Raw genomic sequence first — 24,486 nt, forward strand, 5'->3', positions numbered from 1 at the left:
TTGCTCCAAATTTATTCGGGCTGGTGCTCTAGGAAACCTGCTGCTTAGAAACAAATAATCCAAGGGAGCACCTGAGAAACAGTCCCTTGACCTCATAGAAGACTGATAGCTCTTCCTTTGAAAATACTCTGGGGCACCTGGGTGGCTCAGTCAGTTAAGCGTCCGACTTTGGCTCGGGTCATGATCTCACAGCTCGTGGGCTTGAGTCCCGTGTCAGGCTCTGTGCTGACAGCTCAGAGCCTGGAGCCTGCTTCAGATTCTGTGTCTCCCTCTCAGCCCCTCCCCAAATCATGCTCTGGTTCTCTCTCTCTCTCTTTCTCAAAAATAAATAAATGTTAAAAAATTTTTTTAAATTCTAAGACAACTTTGTGTGTGTGCCATGGTTTATGATATGACTTATTAACTCCTCTAAAAAAAGGTGGGTTTTTTTCCCACATTAAAGCACTTCCAAACAGCTTTCTGAGAAGACTCTGACTCTGCATTGGAGACCACATGAGGGTGGAGTGCCCTTCCATCCAATCAGCACTTACACAGACTTTATGGCTTCCATAAAAGGCCATCCATCCTAGCCCTTCCAGCCAATCAGCACTTAGACAGACTCTCTGGCTTCCGTAAAAGGCTATCTATCTATCCTAGCTCTTTTTCCTATGGCTTCTTAACCTGGCGATTAGCTCTCAGGCAATAATGCAGAACCTCAACTCTCCATGTCTGCAGCAGCAGCACCTTAAGCAAGCTACTTTCGGAAGGTCTCCCAGAAGGTATACAACACTCCTTTAATATCTGAAGTCTATCTTTGGATCAAGTGGCAGCAGCATAAGTCTGAAGTCTAATACACAGACCAATGTGCAAAGCCCCTCAGCACACAGCTCCACAATGTTTTAATGTTCTGCCTCTCGATTTCACTTGGAGATTCTTATAAAAATCATTTGAAAGTAAAACCGCAGTACCTGACAAATTTAAGAATTTAGTCAAAGGGAAAGAATGGCTATGCTTCCTCCTTTACGATAAAAATTACAGTACAGTTGTGTTTCTTTGTTTTGACCTCCCTGTTAGGAAACCTAGAGCAAAATTTTAATCACAATTACAGTGGTCACCTTTAGCTATATTCTCCTTCCCTGCCACCCTCAGCCCCCAGTTTCTGATTTTCTATTTTTCATTTATCATTTCACTGCAAAGTTTTCCCTTATGCCACCTCAAAGCCACTATGGAAAAATACAGGATATAAACAAACATAAATATCACCACGAGAGTCAACATCAATGAATAAATTCAACCTGTTTCTAATCAACGGCGTGTAGGTTTCCTATGACAGAAGAAATTTAGGGGGTATGTTAGAAAGAATATTTAGAATGATCATCGAGTACAATAATCAATCTCCTCTGGAAATCTGAAAGAAAAGGCTTGTGGCTACCTTGCTGAAGTGGTCTAAGGGCTGGAGGGAGAGAGAAAAGATAAAATGACTCTAAAGGTTCTGTATGCCTGTGAATCCACAGTAGTCCGACATGATAGTGGACAACCAGGTATTAAACGCTACCAACTATTCTAATATAAAGAAAATGACTTAAAGATCTGCAACCAGGCCTCACTCTCGGGTAGGATTTGCTACCGTGGATCATGGTTATGAGACAGGCTTCAAAGCACCACTGGCCAGACCCCAGTGAAGCCTGTGCCCATCTGCTTCGTAACAATGCCTGGCCACAGGAGACCGCCAATCGCTGCCAAAGGTTCCCAAACATAAACAGGTCGTGATTTTCACTACCTCGCTTCTAAGTCTCCAAAGGTCACTTTACCTGATGTATATAATCACCAAGCCAGAGTTCCTCTTATTTTGCATCTTTAGGCAATTTGAAAATAATTCATGATACTTCCCTTCAATACTTTCATCCTGCCTTCTTCATATTTACCATCTTGTTTGTCTTCATAATATTTAACCTATGCCACTCTCCAAAAGATGCTGTGCTGACCCTAGAAGTAGAGACACTAAGACCCTGAAAGCCTAGCTGTTTTCTCCCAGCTCAACAGCCTAGGACCAACCTGCTAGGTTATGTGGCCAGTATGTGGCTTGTTCCTGTCCCATGTTTTAGCTCAGAAGAATATAGGAATTACATATTTGCTTTTACCCTTTCCTATGTGTCTCCTGGTGTTTTCTATTGTTGAGTTTCTGTTAACGTTAGAAAGAAGTCCAAGACAGAATCTGTTCCTGTTATTTGAAGGGTCTGTGAATCCATCTATAAGCACGCTTCGGGAGGAGGCCTGGAATGTCTCCCCAACTCGGTTGTTCAGTTCATAGTACGCAACAGAGCACCAGTGCTGTGGTTCCTCGTAGCAAACTGGTCGAAAGTCTGCAAGAAAAAGAATGAGAGAGCACATCACCACTGTCATGCCTGGCTTCCCATCTCACGATTCCACCTGGAAACTTACATTAACGCTGTCAACCAGAAAGGTGGCTGAGAGACAAGGATGCTCTTTGTGATCTTTACAAACCTGTCACTTGACAGAAGCTATTGTAGTTAGCTCATTTAGTTAACACATGTGGCACAGAGGCCACAGTCCTTGTGACTCTCCCATGGTTAGAGCATTTGTAATCATATTTATAAGTATTGAGGGGGCCTGACAAACAACAATATGAACAGATCAATGTCAATTCCATCACCCCTAAAGGAGACAGCTCCAAGGATGGTGGCAGGTCACCTTCTCTTTATGTGTGAATGATAGCATATTACTGTCACTGTACCAAACTGAGTCCCTGTGACAAGAGTATCATTTCCTAACAAACTAAAAATGAAAAATAATAATTTGGATATAATAAAAGCTGAATCAAAACTTCAGATAGGAATTTAAATTACTGAAGAAAGAAAAAAAACTTCTATATAGACTCACATTCTCTGATGTGTACATATGGAGTACTTAGTTATTTATGGCATAAACTATTTTAAAGACAGCTGTATGTTTCATTAGGAAATCCAAGAATGTTATGCCAAACTTTTCAAAGCTAATTAAGTTGCCAGTAACCAACCACAGTTCAGAGTGCTAATTCTTCGCCACTTTCTCCACCTTTTTTAGTGATTATATTAGTTCTCTTCTCTTTGAATATCCTAGTTAGTCTTATATCTACAGTGTGTTCCTATATGCACTAAAACATAAATTTTTGAAACATACATTAGGGGGTTATTATCTGATTTACAAAAGGGCCTTTACTTATAGAAGACTTCACCCTGGCCGACTTTAAACACTAAGCTCCCTTACACCCTCTCCACCCAGTGTGGTTCCTGGAACTACAGCTTGTGCATTGCCTGGGAGCTTGCTAGGAATGCCGGTTCTTGGATGCCACCCCGGATTTACAGAATCAAAACCTGCATTTACAGAAGATCGCCATGTGGTTTATGTGAACGTGAAAATTGAGCAACGTTTATCCAGCTCATTATAGGAAACAGATAAAATCCTGCAAAAACCCTATTTACATATTTACATATATTTGTAAGGGCACCCCTCTAAGCCAAATCAAAGACCCCATGACAAAACTACAGTATAAACACAACTGGAGCAAAATTACTAACTTAAATACCACTTCCTGTACTCAACATCCAGAACTACAAACATCTAAATGTTAGGTTAAAATAAAAAATTAACTTACTCTAGTAACCGGGCTGATAAACAAACATTCACTCTACGGTATTGAGGAATGCCAAAGTTAAAATGCACAGCCATGGTTTCTGCCCCTTAAAACACATGTGAAATAGCAGGCTAGCACATTTCATTTTGTTTTTGGATTTGTTTTGTTGTGGGGTAATAGGTAATGCTCTTGGAAAACAGCTACATTTAGCTGTTCATCTACAAATTTACCTCCATTAGGCACTGACAGCACTAAATGACTATCAGCTGTGGCATCTACAGGTCGGCCATTCTGGGTCCCTGGGGCTTCTGTGGCATGATAAGGCGGGGGTGGTGTGTCAGCTAAAAGAAAGCAGTAAAACAGAGGAATGTCAAACTGATAAACTGCACAAAGACAGATCCAACCTTTCTTGCTGTGAAACTCCAGGGCTTGGTGGATAGCGTTATTGCTAAAGACGGGCAGTAATATAATAAGGCTATTCTGCAGGACATTGTGAGTGTCATATAGAAGAAATCGGTTGTCCAGACATCCTCACACAACGGCTGATTAGTTTTCCCTCTCACTTAGGAGTTATCTATGAGTTATAAGTTCCGACGAATGTAGGATAAGATTTTCAAAGCTAGGAGCTATTCTCCTAGCTTTTGCAATGTCAGAAGAGTCTGCTGTCTGACTTTCAAAGCAGAAAGCTAAACCTTCTTTGAAGTGAGCTTAATTTTCAATTCCTCTGTTGCCATGGATTGTACAATGGCCACAGAGATGGTCTCTCTCTGAGATAGTTCCAAATCTGCTCCCCAAAATGCAGAACAGTTGAAACCTGATTATAACCTGTGCCCCAAGGCATGCTGAGAGGAGCTCTTCTCCCCAAATATCAGTTCTATAATTGGACAGTGATCAGGGTTAGGCAAATGGGTGTGCATTCAGTAGATAATATCTTATCAGAAATTAATTCACAACACAATAAAAACTCCTGCAGCAGAGGAAGAACCTTTCAGTGAGAACATCAGAATAACTGATTCCTCCTGTATACATTCCTAATGTCAGTTCAGAATAGTCTTGTTTTGTTAGGGGTGGATGGAGTGCAGTGGCATGAAAAGTTGACTCAGTCTGCCTTTGTTGAATTGAATTTTGTCCATTCCAGTAGTTCCCACGCTTAAAGTGTGCATAAAATTGCCAGTGAAACTCTAGTTAAAGATGCAGATTCCTCAGAAATTCTGAGTCTGCAGGTCAATGGCTAGATGAAGACATGTATGTTTACAGGCACTGATGGCAGTTCCCAGTGCATGCCACATCGTCCAACCGTGGATAAATCATTTCCTTGTGAGAAAATAAACGCTGACTCTGTTTATAGGAAAGTCATACAGCAAGGTGGCCCTTTTGTAGGTCCTTGACTGGGTCTATCTATAAAATACAGGTTGAACATAGTTACCTTATCACCATATCCACTCCTAGGCATATGCCCAAAGGAGCTGAAAGCAGGGACTCAAGCAGATGCTTGCATGCCAGTGTATACAACAGCACTCACACTAGCCAAAAGGTGGAAATAACCCAAACATCCATCAACCAACAAATGGATTTTTTTTTAATGTGGTATATCCATTCAATGGAATACTGCTGTCACAAAAATGAAGTAACTGACACAGGATACAACCTAAACTATGAAAACACTATGCTAACTGAAATAAGACAGACACAAAAAAGGCAGATAGCATATGATTCCACTTCTGTGAGGTACCTAGAATAAGCAAATTCATCAAGATAAGAAGTGGGTTGAAAGTTACCAGGGGCTGGAGGAAGGAAGAGGAAGAGAATCGGGAGCTACTGCTTAATGGATACAAATTTCCTGTCAGGTCGATGAAAAAATTACGGAAATAGACACTGGTAATGGTAGCACGCAACTATGAATGTACTTAGTGCCACGACATTGCACACTTAAAAATGGTTAAAATGGCAAATTTTATGTGATATATATTTTACCACAGTTTTAAAAAATTAATATATGAAAAACCATTAAGTGCTACATTTTAAGTGTGTGAACTCTATCTCCATGATAGATGTATGAACTGTATCTCCATAAACCTGGTATAAAAAATAATTAAGGGGCTGAACCAGTGAATTTCAAGATTTCCTTTTAGTCTCACTTATCTGTGGATCTGTTATTCAGGTTGCATTTTGCTGTTAATCATTCAGAAAAGAATTGTTTTCTCCGAAATGAAAAGAGCCACTCCCTCCCTAAAAACTAAGCAGCTTCTGCAAAGGTGCTGAGGTCCATCTTTCATGGGTAGGAAGAGGGAAAATATCAACCTGCTAGTCCCACCAATTCAGGAAGACAACGTCAGTGCAGGCAATCTTTACAGTGCAGATACATTTTATGTAAATACGTGTTGGTGACATAATTATCCTCCTTTCTCTTAACCATGGCTCTGTCCTCAAATGACTTCTCTTCCTGTTGTGTCTCTTTCTCTGTGAATCCAGCCTCTTGTAAGACAGCAGCCATCTCCTTCCAGTCTGTGTGGATGACCCCTGAGCTTCCTCCCAGGGTCTCACCCCACATCAAGCGCTACTGAGTCCACCTCCTCAAATTCATTGTCTTCTTTCCATCCCCATATACCTCCCTTAGTTCAAGTCCTTATAGTTACTCGCCCAGGCATTACTGAGACCATGATTGTTCTCAACAGCCATTACCTCTTAAAAATCAGAGACTACAGTCATAATCAATCATCATCGTACCTGTAGCAGTAGCACAGTGCCTGGCACTTTTTAGGCACTCAGTAATTACTTACTGACTCAATAACATCTATATCTATAACCCTGAGCACTAGCCCTGTGTTCCAAATGCCTGTGTGGTGGTCCATTTACTCTGTAACCAACGAATGAGCGACTACTGTGTTTTAGCGCCTGTGCTACGCATATAAAAGAGAAGATGACTGACAGCTGAATGGGGGAAATAGACCCAGAGGGAATTATACAATGTAGTGTGTTAAATGAAATAGTAAATGTATATGAAAATAGTAGCTGTATTGTTGAGGAAGAACTGAATAACTCAGAAAGGAAGGGCAACTCCTTTCCTGTCTTCCCACATTTTATAAGTTCTGTGAGGATAGGGACAATTTTTACCGATCTTTTAATTCTCCTTTCGGCTCCCTAAGCAATGTTTTATGTAATAAAAGTTCAATAAATCTCTCTTAAATAAATGAATATATGAACAAATGAATGAGGCAGATAATAACATCTGGCACCAAATGAATCTATTCATGCCTTTAAGAACTTGTTCCTCGGGATATGATCTACCTCACACTCATGAGGTGCATGTAAACCTCTTCATCATTATCTAACTTAGACCCACTTTATAGCCATGGTAGCATGTGCAATTATGACAACGTGCTTGATTCTCTCTTTTGCCCAGGGCATGCACACTCCCTCTCCCTTACGTAGGCTTCTTCAGTTCAGCAAATGTTTAGAGTAAGTCTGTCTTCAAGATGCTGTGCTGGCTTCACACAACACAAAGGGAGGACACGCTGGTGAGGTGAGGCCTGACACTGCCCCGGTGAAGTTATGCAAAGAAAAGGCCAAGCATGGACCCCTCATGTTTCTTGCCCTCAGGCCAAGTCTTCCTGCTTCAGTCAGCCAAGTATTTTATTATCTCAATTCTGCGACCTTTAAAAAAAAAGCCATTTCGTTTCTGAGCGTTCCCAGAGCATTAGAACCAGAAATCAGAGCAAAGAGATGTTGTAGCTCCAGAACAAATGCTCCCAAATGGCCCTGATCTTAGAAGGGGCAGGGTCTAGTGGCCCACAGGAGATTGCCACACAAACTGTAAAGCTCCATATGAACATCAGTAGCCAGTGATTATGATGATGACGGCCCCACCGTGAATAACTGTGTTGGGTCAGGCTCTATGGAGACCGACTGCAACTTTTTTTAAAATTTTTTTTTTAACATTTATTTATTTTTGGGACAGAGAGAGACAGAGCATCAATGGGGGAGGGGCAGAGAGAGAGGAAGACACAGAATCCGAAGCAGGCTCCAGGCTCCGAGCCATCAGCCCAGAGCCCGATGCGGGGCCCGAACCCACGGACCGCGAGATCGTGACCCTGAGCTGAAGTCGGACGCTCAACCGACTGAGCTACCCAGGCGCCCCGACCGACCTCAGCTTTTACTGACCTGAGTGTTGATACGGGCTCTCTGGCTCGGAGGGGCTTCCTGGGGAGTGAGGGTAGCCGGCGGTGCACGGGGACTGTGAGAACACGGGCCCAGGCGAGGGAGGGAACGCAGGGCACGGAGGCTGCTGGAAGGAGTCGGGATAGGTGGCATTGTGTGGCATGAGAGGCTCGCTGTGGAGGGAGGCACTGCGGAACTTGGCCAGGAGGCTGAGCTGGGGGTTATATTCACTATGTCTTGGCACGAGCACCGGAGGCAGCACTAGGATGAGAAAGGAACCAGCGGGTTAGACTCAAACGTTGGCTCGGCGGCACAAAACCCGGTGGACGCTTGCTGTTTGTGTCTGTCCATTTTTGCTGAGACAACTCTGTTTTCTGGGAACTATCCATCCACCATTCTTTGTGCTTGCTCTAGACCTGTCAGTTAAGGTCCCATCTTTTCCCAGAAAGTGAGCTTGTGAAACAAGCTGAACACCAAAGTTTAACGCTTAAACACTCTTATTGCAAACTGAGTATTAAACAGAGTATCACAGTAAAAAACAACAACAAACAAAAAAACAGTTTAGAGGAGAATCGTTCTGATGTCAGCACTCTAAAGAGACTGTCTATTCAGTCCTACCACAGAAATTACCAGAGCTGCCCTATTATGTGGCCATCTGCAGATCTAATTGCTTGTGTCTTCCTTTAATTTTGCCCATAAAGTGGTTATTTTTTTAAGGCAAAATTGGTTTCTAAGTGATCCTCAGAATTTTTTTTCCCTCAGATACCATGTTGAATTATTCAGATGGCCAGCCTAAATTTTAGGCTCAGTGGTACTGCTAAAGTAAAAAAAAAAAAAAAGAAAAGAAAAGAAAAGAAAAAAAATTCTACTTGTCTTTACCAGAAAGATTTAAAGGTAACTAAAAATCATTAAGTAAAAGATAAACAGAGAGTTATAGAAGTAAGAGATAAGCAGAAATAAGAGAACTTATAAATAAAGCCCCATGTGTGTTTCTTCTGAATTCCATACTTGAAAAACAAAAGTATTTTTGATCCTGATTCTATACAAACAGTTAGGAATGGATGCAATTCTCAAAGGCAAACATTATCCAGGCTTTCTTAGTTCCTATTGATTTCTGCAGTGTCACAACACCTGGCAGTTGTCAGTAAATGGTGTTGAGTACAGCCTCTGACCAACATAAGTTCCAGAAAGAGAAGCAGAAAAAACAGAGGGAGGAAGTGATCAAAGAAATAACAGAAGAAAATCTCCCAGAGCTAAAGAAGGATCTATGTCATCACATTGAAAAGAGCCGTGGAATACACAACCCAGTTAACGAAAACAGATCCAGACTTGGTCATACCACCTTGAATTTCAAACATCGAAGGGCAAATAGAATATTCTAAGGGTTCCTAGAGGATCACCTCAAAGCCACCTATGAAGACATGAGAACTGAACTGACTGTTGGTTTCCCATCACCAATGCTGGACACTAGAAAGCAATGGACCAAGGCTCTTCTAAGGGAAAATAATTCTTAACACAAGATCCCACGGTGGAAACCAATACAGTAGCCAAAAAATAACATAAATCATAAACTAAAATGTAGATATCAAAGATTTTAAAAAGAAGGAAAAAAGAGAGAAGTTAATATAAATTAGCTAAATCCTCATCTTTTGTATTAGTCAATGAAATTATCTAAAGGTGATAAATTCAGAAATAGATTTATAAGCATATCATATAGAGTTACCTCCACAATTTTTAGGAATCAATGTGTAAACATTGTCTAGGTGTATATTATCTAGAGTTATCTCCATAATTTTTGGTAATAATGGAAGGAACTAGCAAAAGAACTAACCAATAATGATTAAAAGAAGTTGCTTCTGGAGATGGATGTGGTAGCTCTTGTTTTTAATCACACTATTGATGTGTTACCATATGCAAATATTGATAAAAACTTTCATAAACAAGTAAATATTCTGGGGGCACGTGGGTAGCTCAGTTGGTTAAGCTTCCTTCCAACTTTGGCTCAGGTCATGATCTCACAGTTTGTGGGTTTGAGCCCCGTGTCGGACTCTGTGCTCACGGCTCAACCCCTGGAGCCTGCTTCAGGTTCTGTGTCTCCTTCTCCCTCTGCCCTCCCCTCACTTGTGCTCTCTCTAAAAACTAAATAAACAGGGGTGCTGGGTGGCTAAATCGGTTAAGCATCCCACTTCAGCTTAGGTCATGATCTCACACTCCGTGAGTTCGAGCCCTGCATCAGGCTCTGTGCTGACAGCTCAGAGCCTGGAGCCTGCTTCAGATTCTGTGTCTCTCCCTCTCTCTGCCCCTCTGCTGTTCATGCTCTGTCTCTCTCTGTCTCAAAAATAAATAATAACATTAAAAAATTTTTTTAATAAAAAATAAACATTAAAACAATTAAAAAAAATTTTTTTTAACGTTTATTCATTTTTGAGACAGAGAGAGACAGAGCATGAACAGGGGAGGGGCAGAGAGAGAGGGAGACACAGAATCTGAAACAGGCTCCAGGCTCTGAGCTGTCAGCACAGAACCCGACGCGGGGCTCGAACTCACGGACCGTGAGATCATGACCTGAGCCAAAGTCGGACGCTTAACCGACCAAGCCACCCAGGCGCCCCTAAAACAATTTTTTAAAGGGTAAATGTTTCAGAATAAACAAACAACAATAATAGCAATAAAATAACATCAATCACAAAGCCTACCACTTATCCACCATAATACATTTATGTCTTTCTTAACAAGCAACACTTTTTCATTCTACATGTAGAAAATAAACTCTAACAGGTAAATGAAAAGTCTTACACTAAACCACAACAGTCGAGGGTGCAGAGAAACAAATTATTTCTTCCCCCTTTAAAAGCCAATATGTGCATATACTGTTTTATGACATTATAGGGCACCCAATGGCATCATCATTCAAAAAATGAGCTGGATGATAAGCCATTAAACTTCCTTTTATGTGTTCCATGAATACGCAGGAGAAAGATGACTTTCTCCATGAGTTGTCTGAAAGTGAGGGCCCGACAGAGTAAATGGTATATGGCTTCTTTTGCGATGACGTTTCTTCATCACAATGATAACAAGGTTCAAATAAACACTCACTTTTCTTTTTTGAGTGGACTCATACCCCCTGAATACACAGAATTCAATTTCTTCGTAGGCCACAGATCAGAAGCACCAAAAGAAAAAAAAAGGGGGGGGGGGGTCCGTCCTCCTTTTTTTTTTTTTTTAATTTTTTTTTTTCAACGTTTATTTATTTTTGGGACAGAGAGAGACAGAGCATGAACGGGGGAGGGGCAGACAGAGAGGGAGACACAAATCGGAAACAGGCTCCAGGCTCTGAGCCATCAACCCAGAGCCCGACGCGGGGCTCGAACTCACGGACCGCGAGATCGTGACCACGCTGAAGTCGGACGCTCAACCGACTGCGCCACCCAGGTGCCCCATCCTCCTTTATTGAGACAAATGCCTTGATAATGTGTTTTCACCACCTGGATGAAAACTTTTGTAAAGAAAGCTGATGGTATCATTCTGGTGTTATTCAGCTTGACTGGCTAGTTTACCTTAGATTTACACTGATCATATTTTTAAAACTTTAACTCAAAACATAGCTGTCTTAGTCCATTTGGACTGTTATAACAGAAATACCATAAACTGGGTAGCTTATAAACAATAAAAATTTATTCCTCACAGTCCTAGAGGCTGGGAAGTCCAAGATCAGGGTGTAGCATGGTCAGATTCTGGGGAAAGTTCTCTCCCAAGCTACATATTCTGATCATCTGGGTCCTCATAAGGTGGAAAGGTATAAGCGATTTCTCTGAGGCCTCCTTTAGAAGAGCACTAATCCCATTCATAAGGGTCTTTCTTCGTGACCAAATCATCTCCTAAAGCTCCCATCTCCTGATATCATCACCTTAGGCATTAGATTTTCAACATGTGAATTGGCGGGGAGGGATACATAAACATTCAACCCATAGTAATAGTTATTCCTAATTACTAAATTCTATTTCTAGATCACAACTGCTGCTTACAAATATGACATAGTGAGATTACAGACAGTGGTTCAATTTTATGCCATCTTTTAAATACCACACTGTCTTATTTTTTTATTTTTATTTTTTTTAAGAGACAGACAGCGACAGAATGTGAGCAGAGGATGGGCAGAGAGAGAGGGAGACACAGGATTTGAAGCAGGCTCCAGGTTCCTCGCTGTCAGCACAGAGCCCCACATAGGGCTTGAACTCAAGAACCGTGAGATCATGACCTGAACCAAAGTCTGACGCTTAACCCACTGAGCCACTGATGCACCCCAAATACCACACTGTCTTAACAACTAAGTCTTAACAACTAAGCATTACAAGGGGGCAAAAGTGGCAGGAGTTACTGTGTATATGGGTTATGTACAAAGCAGAGCTGAGAAAAGCTTTTGTATCTTTTTCAAGAGTCATGTAGTTTTGATATATGGGTACTTTCAGTCAAGAAGAAATTGTACTCCTGAAATAAGCTCCAGTCGCAAGGAGTAAAATCAACACACGCTGCAAAAACACTTTTCGCATGGTTTCTACTAAACTCCAGCCATGCAAAGTGAGGTTTGAGTACTAATGACACTCGTACTAACTGCTGGGTACCAGTCGATGAAGGTGCAGTATTGAAACTGAGAGTTAAGGTTTAAAATTTGAACAGCAATTTGACAGAGCAATTTTATATCTGTTGAAATGAAGAGTAAAACAAAAACAAAAACAAAACTGAGCTCGCATTTGGTAAGTCTTCTTAAATGTTCATTTGCCTGGCAATTCATTTGTATTACAGAAGTATTGATATTTGAGGGTTGGAAATTTAAAAATTAAAAACTGGTCCTTCACTACAGGTAGTTTGAAAAGCATTTAAATAGATGATTTAAGTGGTTGTGTGAGTAAAAAGAAAATCTGAGTGTAGCCCTCAATGTTCCTAAAATGAGGGAGTCAAGAAAATGAGATTTCAAATGAAAAACTTAAGCTTTATGATAATTAGGAACCCAATAAACTTGCTTAACATTAGCATCCTCACTGTTCTCAAAATATTTACTTTAAACACGACCAGAAAGCTAGATGTAAAATCTGCTTTTTCTAATAAAAAACATCAAAGTTAGGAATAAAAAATCCTGTGTAGCTTAAATATTACCTTAAAATTAATATTATATCTACCCATCTTTCATTTTGGGAAGTCAAACCTAAAATATAATAATATGAAATCTACCTGCCATATGTAAAAACATTTACATTTAACATTTCTTTTTTTTTAATGTTTATTTTTGAAAGACTGAGAGAAACAGAGCATGATCAGGGGAGGGGCACAGAGAGAGGGAGACACAAAATCCAAAGCAGGCTCTAGGCTCCAAGCTGTCAGCAGAAAGCCCTATACGGGGCTTGAACTCAAGCACCATGAGATTATGACCTGAGCTGAAGTCCGATGCTTAACTGACCAAGCCTACGAAGCCACCCAAGTGCCCCTTGCATTAATATTTCTAAAAGAACCTTACATAAACTAAAACACCAAATAAGGCTTTAAACTTAGGTTTTCTAGTATTCAAAAGGAAAACCAGAGACAATGAGCCAGATAACTTCTTGCAATGTACATTTTACAACTCCATTACTCAGGAAGAGAGAAATGATTTCTTAATGAACATTTTTTTCATCAGGTATACTTTGAGTGCTTACTGTAACTCATATCTTTGAAACAAACAAGCAAAAAAGAATCAAGTCATTGTCATAAACTTGGACCTGAATGACTTTTTTTTTTTTTTGGTATACAGAAAGAGCCTAGAGAGAGAGGAAGGAAAGAAGGGAAGAAAGCTAAGACCTATATGATCTAGTGAAAACATGTCAGATTCTCCAGGGCTTTCTCAACAGTCTCTACAGAGACTCACTCAATCCCAGGATGAGGAAACTGTGAGAAGCATCCACACGCAGGCAGTGACTTCCCTGACTATAGTTATACAACATGATGGCAAGATTTTGGAGCCTGAAAGGAGGCTTAACTCAAACCACTGTAGGCTGGGCACTTCCTAGTACCGCTGTAAGGTTAACGCCAGGCCTACTTAGACACAACCACCTCTCTCTCTCTTTTTTCTTTTTTTTTTTTGTTTATGTATTTTTGAAAGAGACAGACAGACAGAGAGAGTACCAACAGGGGACGAGAGGCAGAGAAAAGGGGACAGAGGATGTGAAGCAGGCTCCAGGCTCCATGTTGACAGCAGAGAGCCCAACTTGGGGCTTGAACTCATGAACCGTGAGATCACAACCTGAGCTTAAGTTGGACACTCAACCGACTGAGCCACCCAGGTGCCCCTAGACACACCCATCTTTTAATGGACATGGGCCACTTGGCAGAGCTCATGTGCCAGCCCTCTGGTCTCCCGGAATGAGACAGGTGGCCAGTCAGGGAGAGGAAGCTCCTATGAAAACTGCAGCCCTATAGCCAAAGGAACACTCTATCCAAAGAGAAGTGTAGTCAAACTGCTACAGCCAGTGTGAAGGACAAGGGCAAACATCAGACTTCATAAGGGGGTGAAATATATGTACCCCCCCACACACACATATGGGTACATGAAGAGTTTTAGAACAGTATTGAAGCCATATTTAAGAACAACTGCGAATCTTTCCCAGCTCCTGTTGCTTTCAGTCCTAAAAGGATTTCTAGCAATTCTTCCACTGGCTGTTTTCAGACCCAGATATGAGATACTTCCATGCACCTGAGCTTGGGGAAAGTGGCAGCAAAAACCTCCTTTAGTTTAGTTCGGTTTCATTGAGGGAGAGAGGATAGAAAGGAGGATGTTCCCTTTTTTTTTTTAAGTTTATTTTGAGAGAGAGAGAGTGAGTGAACAGAGGTGAAGCAGAGAAAGAGAGAGAAAGATTCCCTAGCAGGCTCCACACTGCCAATGCACAGCCTGACTTGGGGCTCGATCTTACGAACCGTGAAATTGTGACCTGAGCCAAAATCAAGAGTCAGACACTTAACTGACTGAGACACCAGGGTGCCCCAGGATGTTCATGTTCATAGCAAGGCCATATTAATACCTTCAAAGACCTCCAAGAACTGGAAAAACATGATGACAACTGCAAAATACATCAAAACAAAAATTCATTTTTCAAAATCTCACAAAACGTCTATGTATACTGGAAGCACCTTCTTTCTAGATTTTTTCTGACTGCAAAAGTTTGGATTACTTCCTCGGATTTGAACCTCCCCTCTTCCTTTTCCTTTGGTGAGGTGGGGTGGGGGGCGGGGCTTGTCTTGCTGATGCCCCATCACTCCTCTTCAAGTGGGACAAGACTCCTCAACTTTAAAGATAAACCATGACATCAGGAAGAAAATCTCACCTGGAGTCTCCACCCGGCGATAGTGGTAGGGGTTAATGCACACCTCTTTCTGCTTGGATCCAAATGGGAACTCACAGCACTCCAGCGGCTTCAACTCGTGGTGAGACTGGAGATCAGGCCAGCGCCACACTCGGCAGTAAATGACGTGGGGCAACCCCTTGCGGTGGGACACCTGCAGCCGCCCATCCAGGGACCTGGGAATTGTAACGCATTTGCTGGGCTGCCCCGGGCAGCTGAGGGCCCTCTCCAGCTCATCCATGGCTCCTTTCTTCTTCTTTAATTTCTTTACTAAAGAGTCTACTGCCTTCTCTGCCCACTTTTCCTCTTCATCTCCTTGCTTCCAGCCTAGCAGTCTCTTCACTGCCGGGCTGGTGAAGGAGAAGAGGGAGCTGATGGGGGTGCTGGAGTGCATAAGAGGTGAACTGCAGGTGTCCAGTGCAAAGAGGACCTGGACAGATAGCCCTTTATTGCATGCAGGGCCTGAGGGAAGTATGCAGCAAGTAACTCTCCAGGGATGTCATAGGTACAAACTCTGCAGGGATGTCACAGGTACAAACTCTCCAGGGTTGTCACAGGTACAAACTCTCCAAGGATGTCATAGGTCTTCCTTTTCTTCTGGAAGTAACTGACCGATTCAGGCTGGGAACTGTGTTGACTTTCTGCTAGGTCCTAGAACAGGCTGGCCAAGTCTGAAAAACAAGAAAAAAACACTCCAATCAGCTTAATCAGGATACTTTTCAGAAAAAAATTAAAGGTTGGATATAAGGAAGAAAATACACTTCGAATGTTTTGGACTTGAAAACTCTTAGTCATCTTTGGCTCTTCCTTCTCCATTATCCCCTGACCCAAGTCTTGGTGATTCTGCCTTCAAAATGTCTTCTAGAATTTGAAACTTCCTCTCCATTTCCACCAGTATCTGAGGCCTAGCCCACCTCACCATGCCTAGACTACTGCAACAGATTCTGAAGTGGCTCCTCTCTTCCAATTCGAATAATCCATTAAATCCCAAATATAAGTTTTACTGAGTCATTTTCCTATTTCAGAAATTACAGTGGCTCCTTAGTTTCCCAAGCATAAACTCCTCTGCCTAAATTTGAGAGCCTCTGTAATCTTTCCTCAACGTGCTCACACTTCTCCCTTTCTCAATTACAGTTTATGCAAGTAACCCATCTTCACTGATGAAAGAATATGTACATAGAATAAAAAAATTAGGACACTAATAACCTCACCATTTGTATATGTTCTTCCAAACGACTTTACAGGGACAGTGGTTCCCAAAGTGTGACCCAAGGACTCCTGCGAGTCCCAGAGTTCCTTTCAGAGAGCTGCAAGGCTCTCTCTTTTCCAACTACATATCTGTGTGTGCTAGACTTTTCTTCATGTAATTCAACTTTAAAAATATATCACAACAGATTATATGCAGAAACGTAAGAGAATTCCAAGTGTCACCTATTAACCAGGCATTAAAGGGATTTGCAGAGATATAAAACAATAACACTCTTTCCAATAATTCTTTTTAAATATAGTTTTTTAAATAAAAATGTTTATGCTAATATATAATGGGTTTATCATTCTCTTTTAATGAATAATTAAGTATTTTTAAGTTTCTCACTCTTAATTTCAAAATGGTAAATATTTGATAGATATAAGACACATACACAAAGAACCTTTGGAGTTCTCAATAATTCTTAAGAGTAGAAAGAAGTCATAAGACCAAAAAAGTTTGGGAACTGCTTTTTTAGAAGTTACATATAGAACGGTACATAAATGTGGACAGAAAAAGGTACTGCTGTCACATTTGTTATTCTGCCTGAAAATCAGCTGAATTCTTCTTCGCCCTGGCACCCAGAGGAGACATTCTTTCCCAGTTATTCAACATTCCCATTTAAATTTCCTGAGGTTGAACTATACTTCCTCCTCCGTGAAATAGTTGGCTTAAACAAAACCCTCTCCCTCCTCCAGATTTTAGAAACCAGCCACCCTATTAACGTTTAAAGTGTCTGTTGGTAACATTTTGGAGCAAGCAAACTCTCAGTTTTCAAGAATCAATCTAGCTCAGCATCTCCAACAATCGCTTGTTTAGTATGAATTAAATATCATTTTCTCCTCCACTTCCCTGGAGGGAAAGCTGCACCTTTCTGAACACAATGATATAAACTTCTCCCAACGAAGGTGCTACATAAACCCCTGCAATTGTAATTATCAGGGGCCCCATGTGAGGAGGATGTCAGCCTGGTTACTCAAAAATTGATGAATTTAGTAAATTAAAGCAACACCTGCATCATTTTATTCCATATATAGACTTACTTTAGCAGTGTATAGAGGTAAATGATGATGGAAAGGAGACTTGAGGGCTTTGATAGCTGGGTTTTTTCACTTGGAAGTTTGACTTACACCCGGTTTTATTTAGAAAGGTTGATTTTGTGGCTTAACGGTCATGAAATATAGTTAAGTCACTATGTTCTAGTTCTGTTTACTTAATCAAGACAGGCTGCCTTAAAGCAATGGTTGAAGAAGATTAGGAGCTTTAAAGAGAAGTAACATGATGCAGAATAATCTGAACCCCCAACAGGCTTTGAATTCTGCTTAGTTTTACATGGGATTTCTATTAGTAAATTGTGAAATAAATATTTAAGTTTAGGTCAGTGACTGATAAAAGCTTTCTATAAAATGTTCCACAGAGTTAAACTAAATATACCCTTTAAAAAACGTTTGTTCCAGCAGACAAGTAACAGTTCTCTAAACCAGGGCTCGTTGTTTTAAACTATGTGTTCCTATCTACGAATGGCACTTGAAATCAACTTATTAGAACAAAACAGCTTTTGTAAAAACAACAAAATAGACTATAGTGCTGTGCAGCTAACGAAGGAAGAGTATTATTTCGCTAAAACTTTCATTCAGAGGTGTATGTTCTGTGTGACAGATGGACATGAGGTCACAATGGAATTTGCAATGCACAATGTAATGTCATTTGGTATTGTGGGTTACAATCAAAAAAGATTGAAAAGCACTACCTTTAAGCCATAGAGTTCCTCAAGCCATGTCTGTTTGAGGTTCACCTTGATAAGTGACTTGCCAGGGCCACTATCCCTCCTCATCCCTTGGGGAAACACCGACTGGTCAGAAACCTAAGGTCCAAGGAACCCTGCCTCTACAGTCTGATCTCACTGCCACATTCTGAATGTATATAATGGTCTCACAGTGGCTCTTTATAGCTCTAAGACCCGGCACACATCGCATTACACAGAGGCTCTTGCATTGAGGGAGGCCCCAAAAAGTCAAATTTAGAATCTCAGAGTATTTAGCACTAAATTTGTAATAGGAGCCTCCAGGCAGGGAAGGAAAGAGGATAGAAAATATCAAAAAGTTAAGGTTTAATAAAGCTGGCTGGTGGGTACACAGATGTTCAAAATAATATTCTCTACACTTATTCTTTGTTTTGATACGTTTTTTAATAGAACAAGTAAGTTTAAAAAGTGAATCAGACTTGGAGACTTGGAATCTCACTAACATTAAGGCCTCAGTTCCTATTTGTCCAGGGGAACCACTGAAGGTTCATTAAGGCCATTCCATTCTCACTCATATAAAGTCTTTGCCACCAAAGGAACAAAGGGCCCCTTGTTTATCTCCAGCTGGTCATCACTCTGACATCAATAGTGCACCCCCCCTTCCCCCCATGCAAGCTTGTTTAGTAGTGTCAATCTGACTCAGAACAGCTTTCCACTGTCAGATAATTTAAATGTCCTTAGACTATCTGCTCAAACTGAGCACAACCTCCTCAAGTAGCACTGCCCAGGCCCATCATCATCATTAAAACAGAGCACTCCCAGGGAGGTTATTAAAACACTGTTTCACAAATAGGAGGGGGGTTGTTAATACTGCTATAGTTAGTTACTCTATTCCTATAAAATACAAAGAAGGATAAAGCCATCTTTATAGTCTATAAAGATGAATGTATGTGAAGTATTTATAAACAAAAACCTGACCAGACAATTTCCACAAAATCTAACAAGAGCTATGGAAGAGAGATGCCAGGCGGTACAGGGGGAGGAGTCTCTGGCCCAACTTTAGGGGTTCTGGAAGGATTTTGGAGATGATTGCTGAGCTGCCCTTAGAAGGATGTAGGTCACAGTTAAAAAAACAAACTAACTTGGCAGATTAGGATGATTTTCTAGTAATTCTTTTTGTGGTTAAATTCTCACTTTCCTAAGACAACTGTCTATCCCTTGTCACAAACCAACCATGTGAGCTTTGGCAAGTCATGTGGTCTCTCTGGCCCCCCCTCATTTCCTCGTCTGCAGGTCAAGGGGGGCTCACCCTCAAAGTAGGCTCTGCCTGGGCAATAGTTCCATGACTCCATGGCTGTCGGCTGTAACCTGCCACATGGGACTGTGTGACGCCTTCAGCTGCTGCCGACACGACATTACTACCCTAGTCTACTCCTGGGGTGGCACAGCCTGAGAACGAAGCCTTCACTCATGAAGCTATATTGCATAGAGCAGAGCAAAACAACAATTTTTTCCACTGTTGTCAAATTGACCCTCTTTATAGCAAATGTCATGTACCAACACAGCATGATTTCCACTCTTCTCTCCATACTTTTGTTTCTTTCTAGCATTGTCTTTATTACCATGAAGGAACCAGAGTGAAAACATATGCTTGGGGGGCGCCTGGGTGGCTCAGTTGGTTAAGCGGCCGACTTCGGCTGAGGTCATGATCCCGTGGTCTGTGAGTTCGAGCCCCGCGTTGGGCTCTGTGCTGACAGCTCAGAGCCTGGAGCCCATTTCAGATTCTGTGAATCCCTCTCTCTGACCCTCCCCTGTTCATGCTCTGTCTCTCCCTCTCTCAAAAATAAATAAAACGTTAAAAAAAAAAAAAAAAGAAAACATATGCTTGGTATTACTGTGTTTGACATTACATGCAGTGCCTTCAGTCAAAGCCCTCATCACCCCAGACCTCCACAAATGTTATCTGCTGGCCATTACAGCTTGCCTTCTGTAGGCAGAAGGACAAAAGCACAGCTCATCCCTCCTCTGGCTCACTCGTGGTCCACTTCACATACAGCACAAAACAGTATTTCCTTTTTTTTTTAATTAAAAAAATAATTTTTTTTTAATGTTTATTTATTTTTGAGAGACAGAGTATGAGTGGGGAGGGGCAAAGAGAGAGAGGGAGACACAGAGTCCAAAGCAGGTTCCAGGCTCCGAGCTGTCAGCACAGAGCCCGACGTACGGCTTGAACTCACGGACCGCAAGATCATGACCAGAGCCGAAGTCAGACACTCAACCGACTGAGCCACCCAGGTGCCCCACAAAACAGTACTTTCTTTTTTGGGCATCTGAATTTTACAATAAACCTCAAATGAGTAAGCAAAAAAACCCCTCATTTTCAAGTTTTTAAAATAAACAGGACCACTTAAAAGAAGAGCAGAGCTGACCACAAGCATATACACTATGATTTAACTACCTAATTCCACCCTAAATTCCAATTTGTCAGGCTGTACAAAAGTTTGGGAGATAGGAACGTTTCATTTTTAAATTGTTGGTTTAAATCAAACTCCTGTTAGCAGTTACTCAAGATTATTTTTCCTTACTGTCCTCCTTGGAAGATTCAATTGGTGATTTTAATCCTGACGAGAACAAAATTTAAAAAATACCATTTATGATGAATATGTTGGCTATCTGCCCTGGAGCATGCCAAAGCATTGCACACACAGAACTTCTGAGCAACCCTCCAGGGGCACTGCTTCCTTGTCAGTGTGTCCAAGAAAAGTCAACATCACCAACCACGCTGTATGCCAGCCAGCCTAGGGGATCAGATAGCATTTGCCCATTCTGCAAGGGCCCACTCCAGAAACACTCACCACGTTGAGACATAATTGTTTCATTATTTTTGTTTTTTAATTTTTCAATCTTATCAATGTTGACCCTCTAATCCATAGTATCCCTACAGTATCCCTATTTTTATAGCACTTTTGTATACCAGTAATTAATATGGCAATAACAAGTGTCTTAAAGTTAAAAACAGATCCAAAAAAATGTCTACCTAGAAAATAGTTGGCTATTATTACCCCTATTGGCACATATATATCATGTCTTATTACTGCATACACTTGGAGAGAAACCAAGCTTAAAACACACACACACACACACACACACACACACACACACACACGCGCGCGCAATGTGTATTTCACTTAAACTAGTCTGTCATCCCTATGTGTTTCAAATGAGTGGTAATTACAAGTTTGCGTTGTAAGGGATAAATAACTACCCCATACATGTACCAGTTTAGTGTCACTGGATAAACATGTCAGTTGTGTAAACATGGAAATGGTATCATAATTTCATACTCTGGGAAAGACGCTTTTCTAGCTGTATTCAGAGCTTCCCTACAAATCTGTGAAAGGGCAGTTCCTGTTCATAGTTTGCCAGTGAGCATCTTGTTGCAGGGTAGAGTGTCTTCTGACCACAGTGACACAGGAAGATGACAGAGATGCATCTTTATAACAGAGGCTCTACTCAAGAGGACCATGGTGGGATTTCAGGTCATCTATTAGACATCTGAACTGTCTGCTCATTTTGGGTGACTGCATATATGGATTTTTCTAGGAAGACAGTCCATAGGTATTTTTCTTAAAATTATTAAAAGAATCTCTGACCTCTGAACACTTACAAAAAAAAAAAAAAGCAATGAATTAGAAGAAACTGGAAAAGAAGGGGAAAGAAGTAAGAGAATGGGTAGAAGCTGAAGAGATAAAGAGAATTACTGATTATTCTAACTGACTAAAACAAAGGAGAGTCTTAAGAAAGACTAGGGTCAGAAGATTCTGGAAAGATGGTGGAGTATGAAGCACCAGAAATCTGTCTCTCCATCTAGACAATGATTGTACTGGCAGGATCTGTATAATGTAACTAGGCTGGAACTCTAGAGTCAGTTGAATGCTTAGATGGTAAATGTGGCTAGTTTTGGCCAATTTCAGTTCTTAGCCCATTAGCAGCCACTTATCCCCTACCCCTTGGCAGGCAGCTGTGCATGTGTCCCTGCAGCACCTTGCAATCACTTCGCCAGGATCCAGGGAAGACGAAAAGGACCCTGTCCTCCAAACATCAGGGATGTGTGCTCTGAGCACCAATTGTTGTTTCTGATCACTGAGGTGTCAATGGGAGGGTAGCCACTGTAGTTGCACTCTCCCCAGTGTTTCAGGTCGTTCCTTCTCTGGCTAAAGTGACTTCAAGGGTGTTTCAATAGGGCCAGCACCCTTCCCCCATCCCTTTTATTTTTCTCTTTTTATTCTTGTGGGAGCTAGATATTAAAGACTAGGACACTCAAAAGCAACTGCATACGTGGGGAAAATTAGAAAGTGACTATGCATATCTAGGGAAAGGAGCAGACTCAGAGAAGACTTGAGAAGACCTTGAGTTTACACCTCAGGCTGATCCTTGGCACAGAAACAGCCTACAACATTAAAACAAAACACAACAAAACAAAAACAGCCCAAAAGCAATAACAAAATCCAGCATTCTCCTGGCAAAGGGAGAGAATCTGATTTCCAGATTTGCCACATTATCAGATTGAGATGTTTGGGTTTCAACAATAAATCAGAGGCATACAGAGAAATGGACAAGTATGACCCATTCACTTTAAAACAGAAATGAAAAATTCATTAGAGGGTTGCAAAGTGGGCCACTGATATTCAAAGCGCTCAAAGGTAAAAACTATTAACCAAGAATCCTATATCAGGAAAACCTGTCCTTCAAGGGCAAGGGAGGAATTAAGACATTTCCAATATACAAAAAGCTAAGGGAGTTCATTACCACTAGATGTGTCCTGGAAGTAAACGAAATGATCAAAGGATTCTTGCAGTGTGAAACAAAGGACACTAGACACTAACTTGAAGCTGTATGAAGAAATAAAGATCTAAATAAAGGTAAATACATGGGCAATTATAAAAGCTAGAATTTCTATAATAAAGGTTTGCAATCCACTTTTTGTTTTCTACAGGATTTAAGAGATTAACGTATTTTTTTAAAAATTATTAGTCTAAAGCTAGTACTATTGTAACCCTGGTTTGCAACTCTTTATGTTGTTTTCTATATAACTTAAGAGGCTGATGCATTTAGGAGAGCCTGAGTGGCTCAGTCAGTAGAGCATGTGCGTCTTGATCTCAGGGTTATGAGTTTGAGCCCTATGTTGGGTGTGGAGATTACTTAAAAAACAAAATAAAATCTTTAAAAAAAGAGAGACTGATGAATTTAAAATTATTATTATAGTTTATGTTTTGCGGCATACAATGTATAAAGATGCAATTCTGTGACATCAACAACTGAAAGGGATGGGGCTGGAGCAGTGAAAAAGCAGTTTTATACGTTATTGAAGTTAGCCTGGCATAAATTCAAATTGGAGTGTTATAACTTCAAGATGTTTAAAATAATTCCAATGATAACCAAAAATAAAACAGCTAAGGAATATACACAAAAGGAAATGAGACAGGAATTTAAATGTTTTACTTGACATAAAAAACTTAACACAAAGGAAGTAGTGCAGGAAATGAGGGACCAAACAAAGCTATCAGGCATATAGAAAACAAATAGCAAAATGTCAGAAGTCTCTCATTATCATTACTTTAACTATAAATGGATTAAATTCTCCAACCAAAAGATAGAGATTGGCAGAAGAACAGAGAATAAACACGATCCAACTATATTTTGTCTAAAAAAAGACTCAAATCACTTTGGATCCGAAGACACAAATAGACTGAAAACGAAAAGATGATAAAAGCTATTTCATGGAAACAGCAACCAAAAGAGAATGGGAATAACTGTACTAATATCAGACTAAGTAGACTTTAACCAAAAAAGTTTATAAAAGATAAACAAGAACTTTATATAATTAATAAAAAGCTCAATACAGGGGTGCCTGGGTGGTTTAGTCAATTAAGTGTGTGACTCTTGGTTTTGGCTCAGGTCATGATCTCATGGTTTGTAAATTCAAGCTCCATGTCAGGCTGACGGCACAAAGCCTGCTTGGGATTCTCTCTCTCTCCCTCTGCCCCTCCCCTGCTCACTCCTCTCTCTTTCAAAATAAATAAATAAACCTGGGGCACCTGGGTGGCGCAGTCGGTTAAGCATCCGACTTCAGCCAGGTCACGATCTCGCGGTCCGTGAGTTCGAGCCCCGCGTCGGGCTCTGGGCTGATGGCTCAGAGCCTGGAGCCTGTTTCCGATTCTGTGTCTCCCTCTCTCTCTGCCCCTCCCCCGTTCATGCTCTGTCTCTCTCTGTCCCAGAAATAAATAAAAACGTTGAAAAAAAAAATTTAAAAAAATAAATAAATAAATAAATAAATAAACCTAAATTTTTTTTT

General features: G+C 40.9%; 1 protein-coding gene across 6 annotated transcripts in view; it reads right to left on the reverse strand.

The window, feature by feature from the left end:
- SMAD9 (SMAD family member 9) overlaps positions 1-24,486 on the reverse strand; it is a 79,713-nt gene that overhangs the window by 15,995 nt on the left and 39,232 nt on the right. For 5 of the 6 annotated variants that reach the window (XM_047875346.1, XM_047875343.1, XM_047875363.1 and 2 more), the window contains 4 exons: positions 15,124-15,812; positions 7,775-8,032; positions 3,844-3,954; positions 2,121-2,342 (listed from right to left, as the gene is read on the reverse strand). In XM_047875346.1, the coding sequence (XP_047731302.1) occupies positions 2,121-2,342; positions 3,844-3,954; positions 7,775-8,032; positions 15,124-15,535 (1,003 nt within the window). In that variant the 5' untranslated portion in view covers positions 15,536-15,812. The remainder of the gene's footprint in view (positions 1-2,120; positions 2,343-3,843; positions 3,955-7,774; positions 8,033-15,123; positions 15,813-24,486) is intronic. The other variant, XM_047875369.1, reaches the window with a different exon arrangement.

Source organism: Prionailurus viverrinus, chromosome A1 (genome assembly GCF_022837055.1).
Source record: "Prionailurus viverrinus isolate Anna chromosome A1, UM_Priviv_1.0, whole genome shotgun sequence".
In the NCBI taxonomy this organism is placed as follows: domain Eukaryota; kingdom Metazoa; phylum Chordata; class Mammalia; order Carnivora; family Felidae; genus Prionailurus; species Prionailurus viverrinus.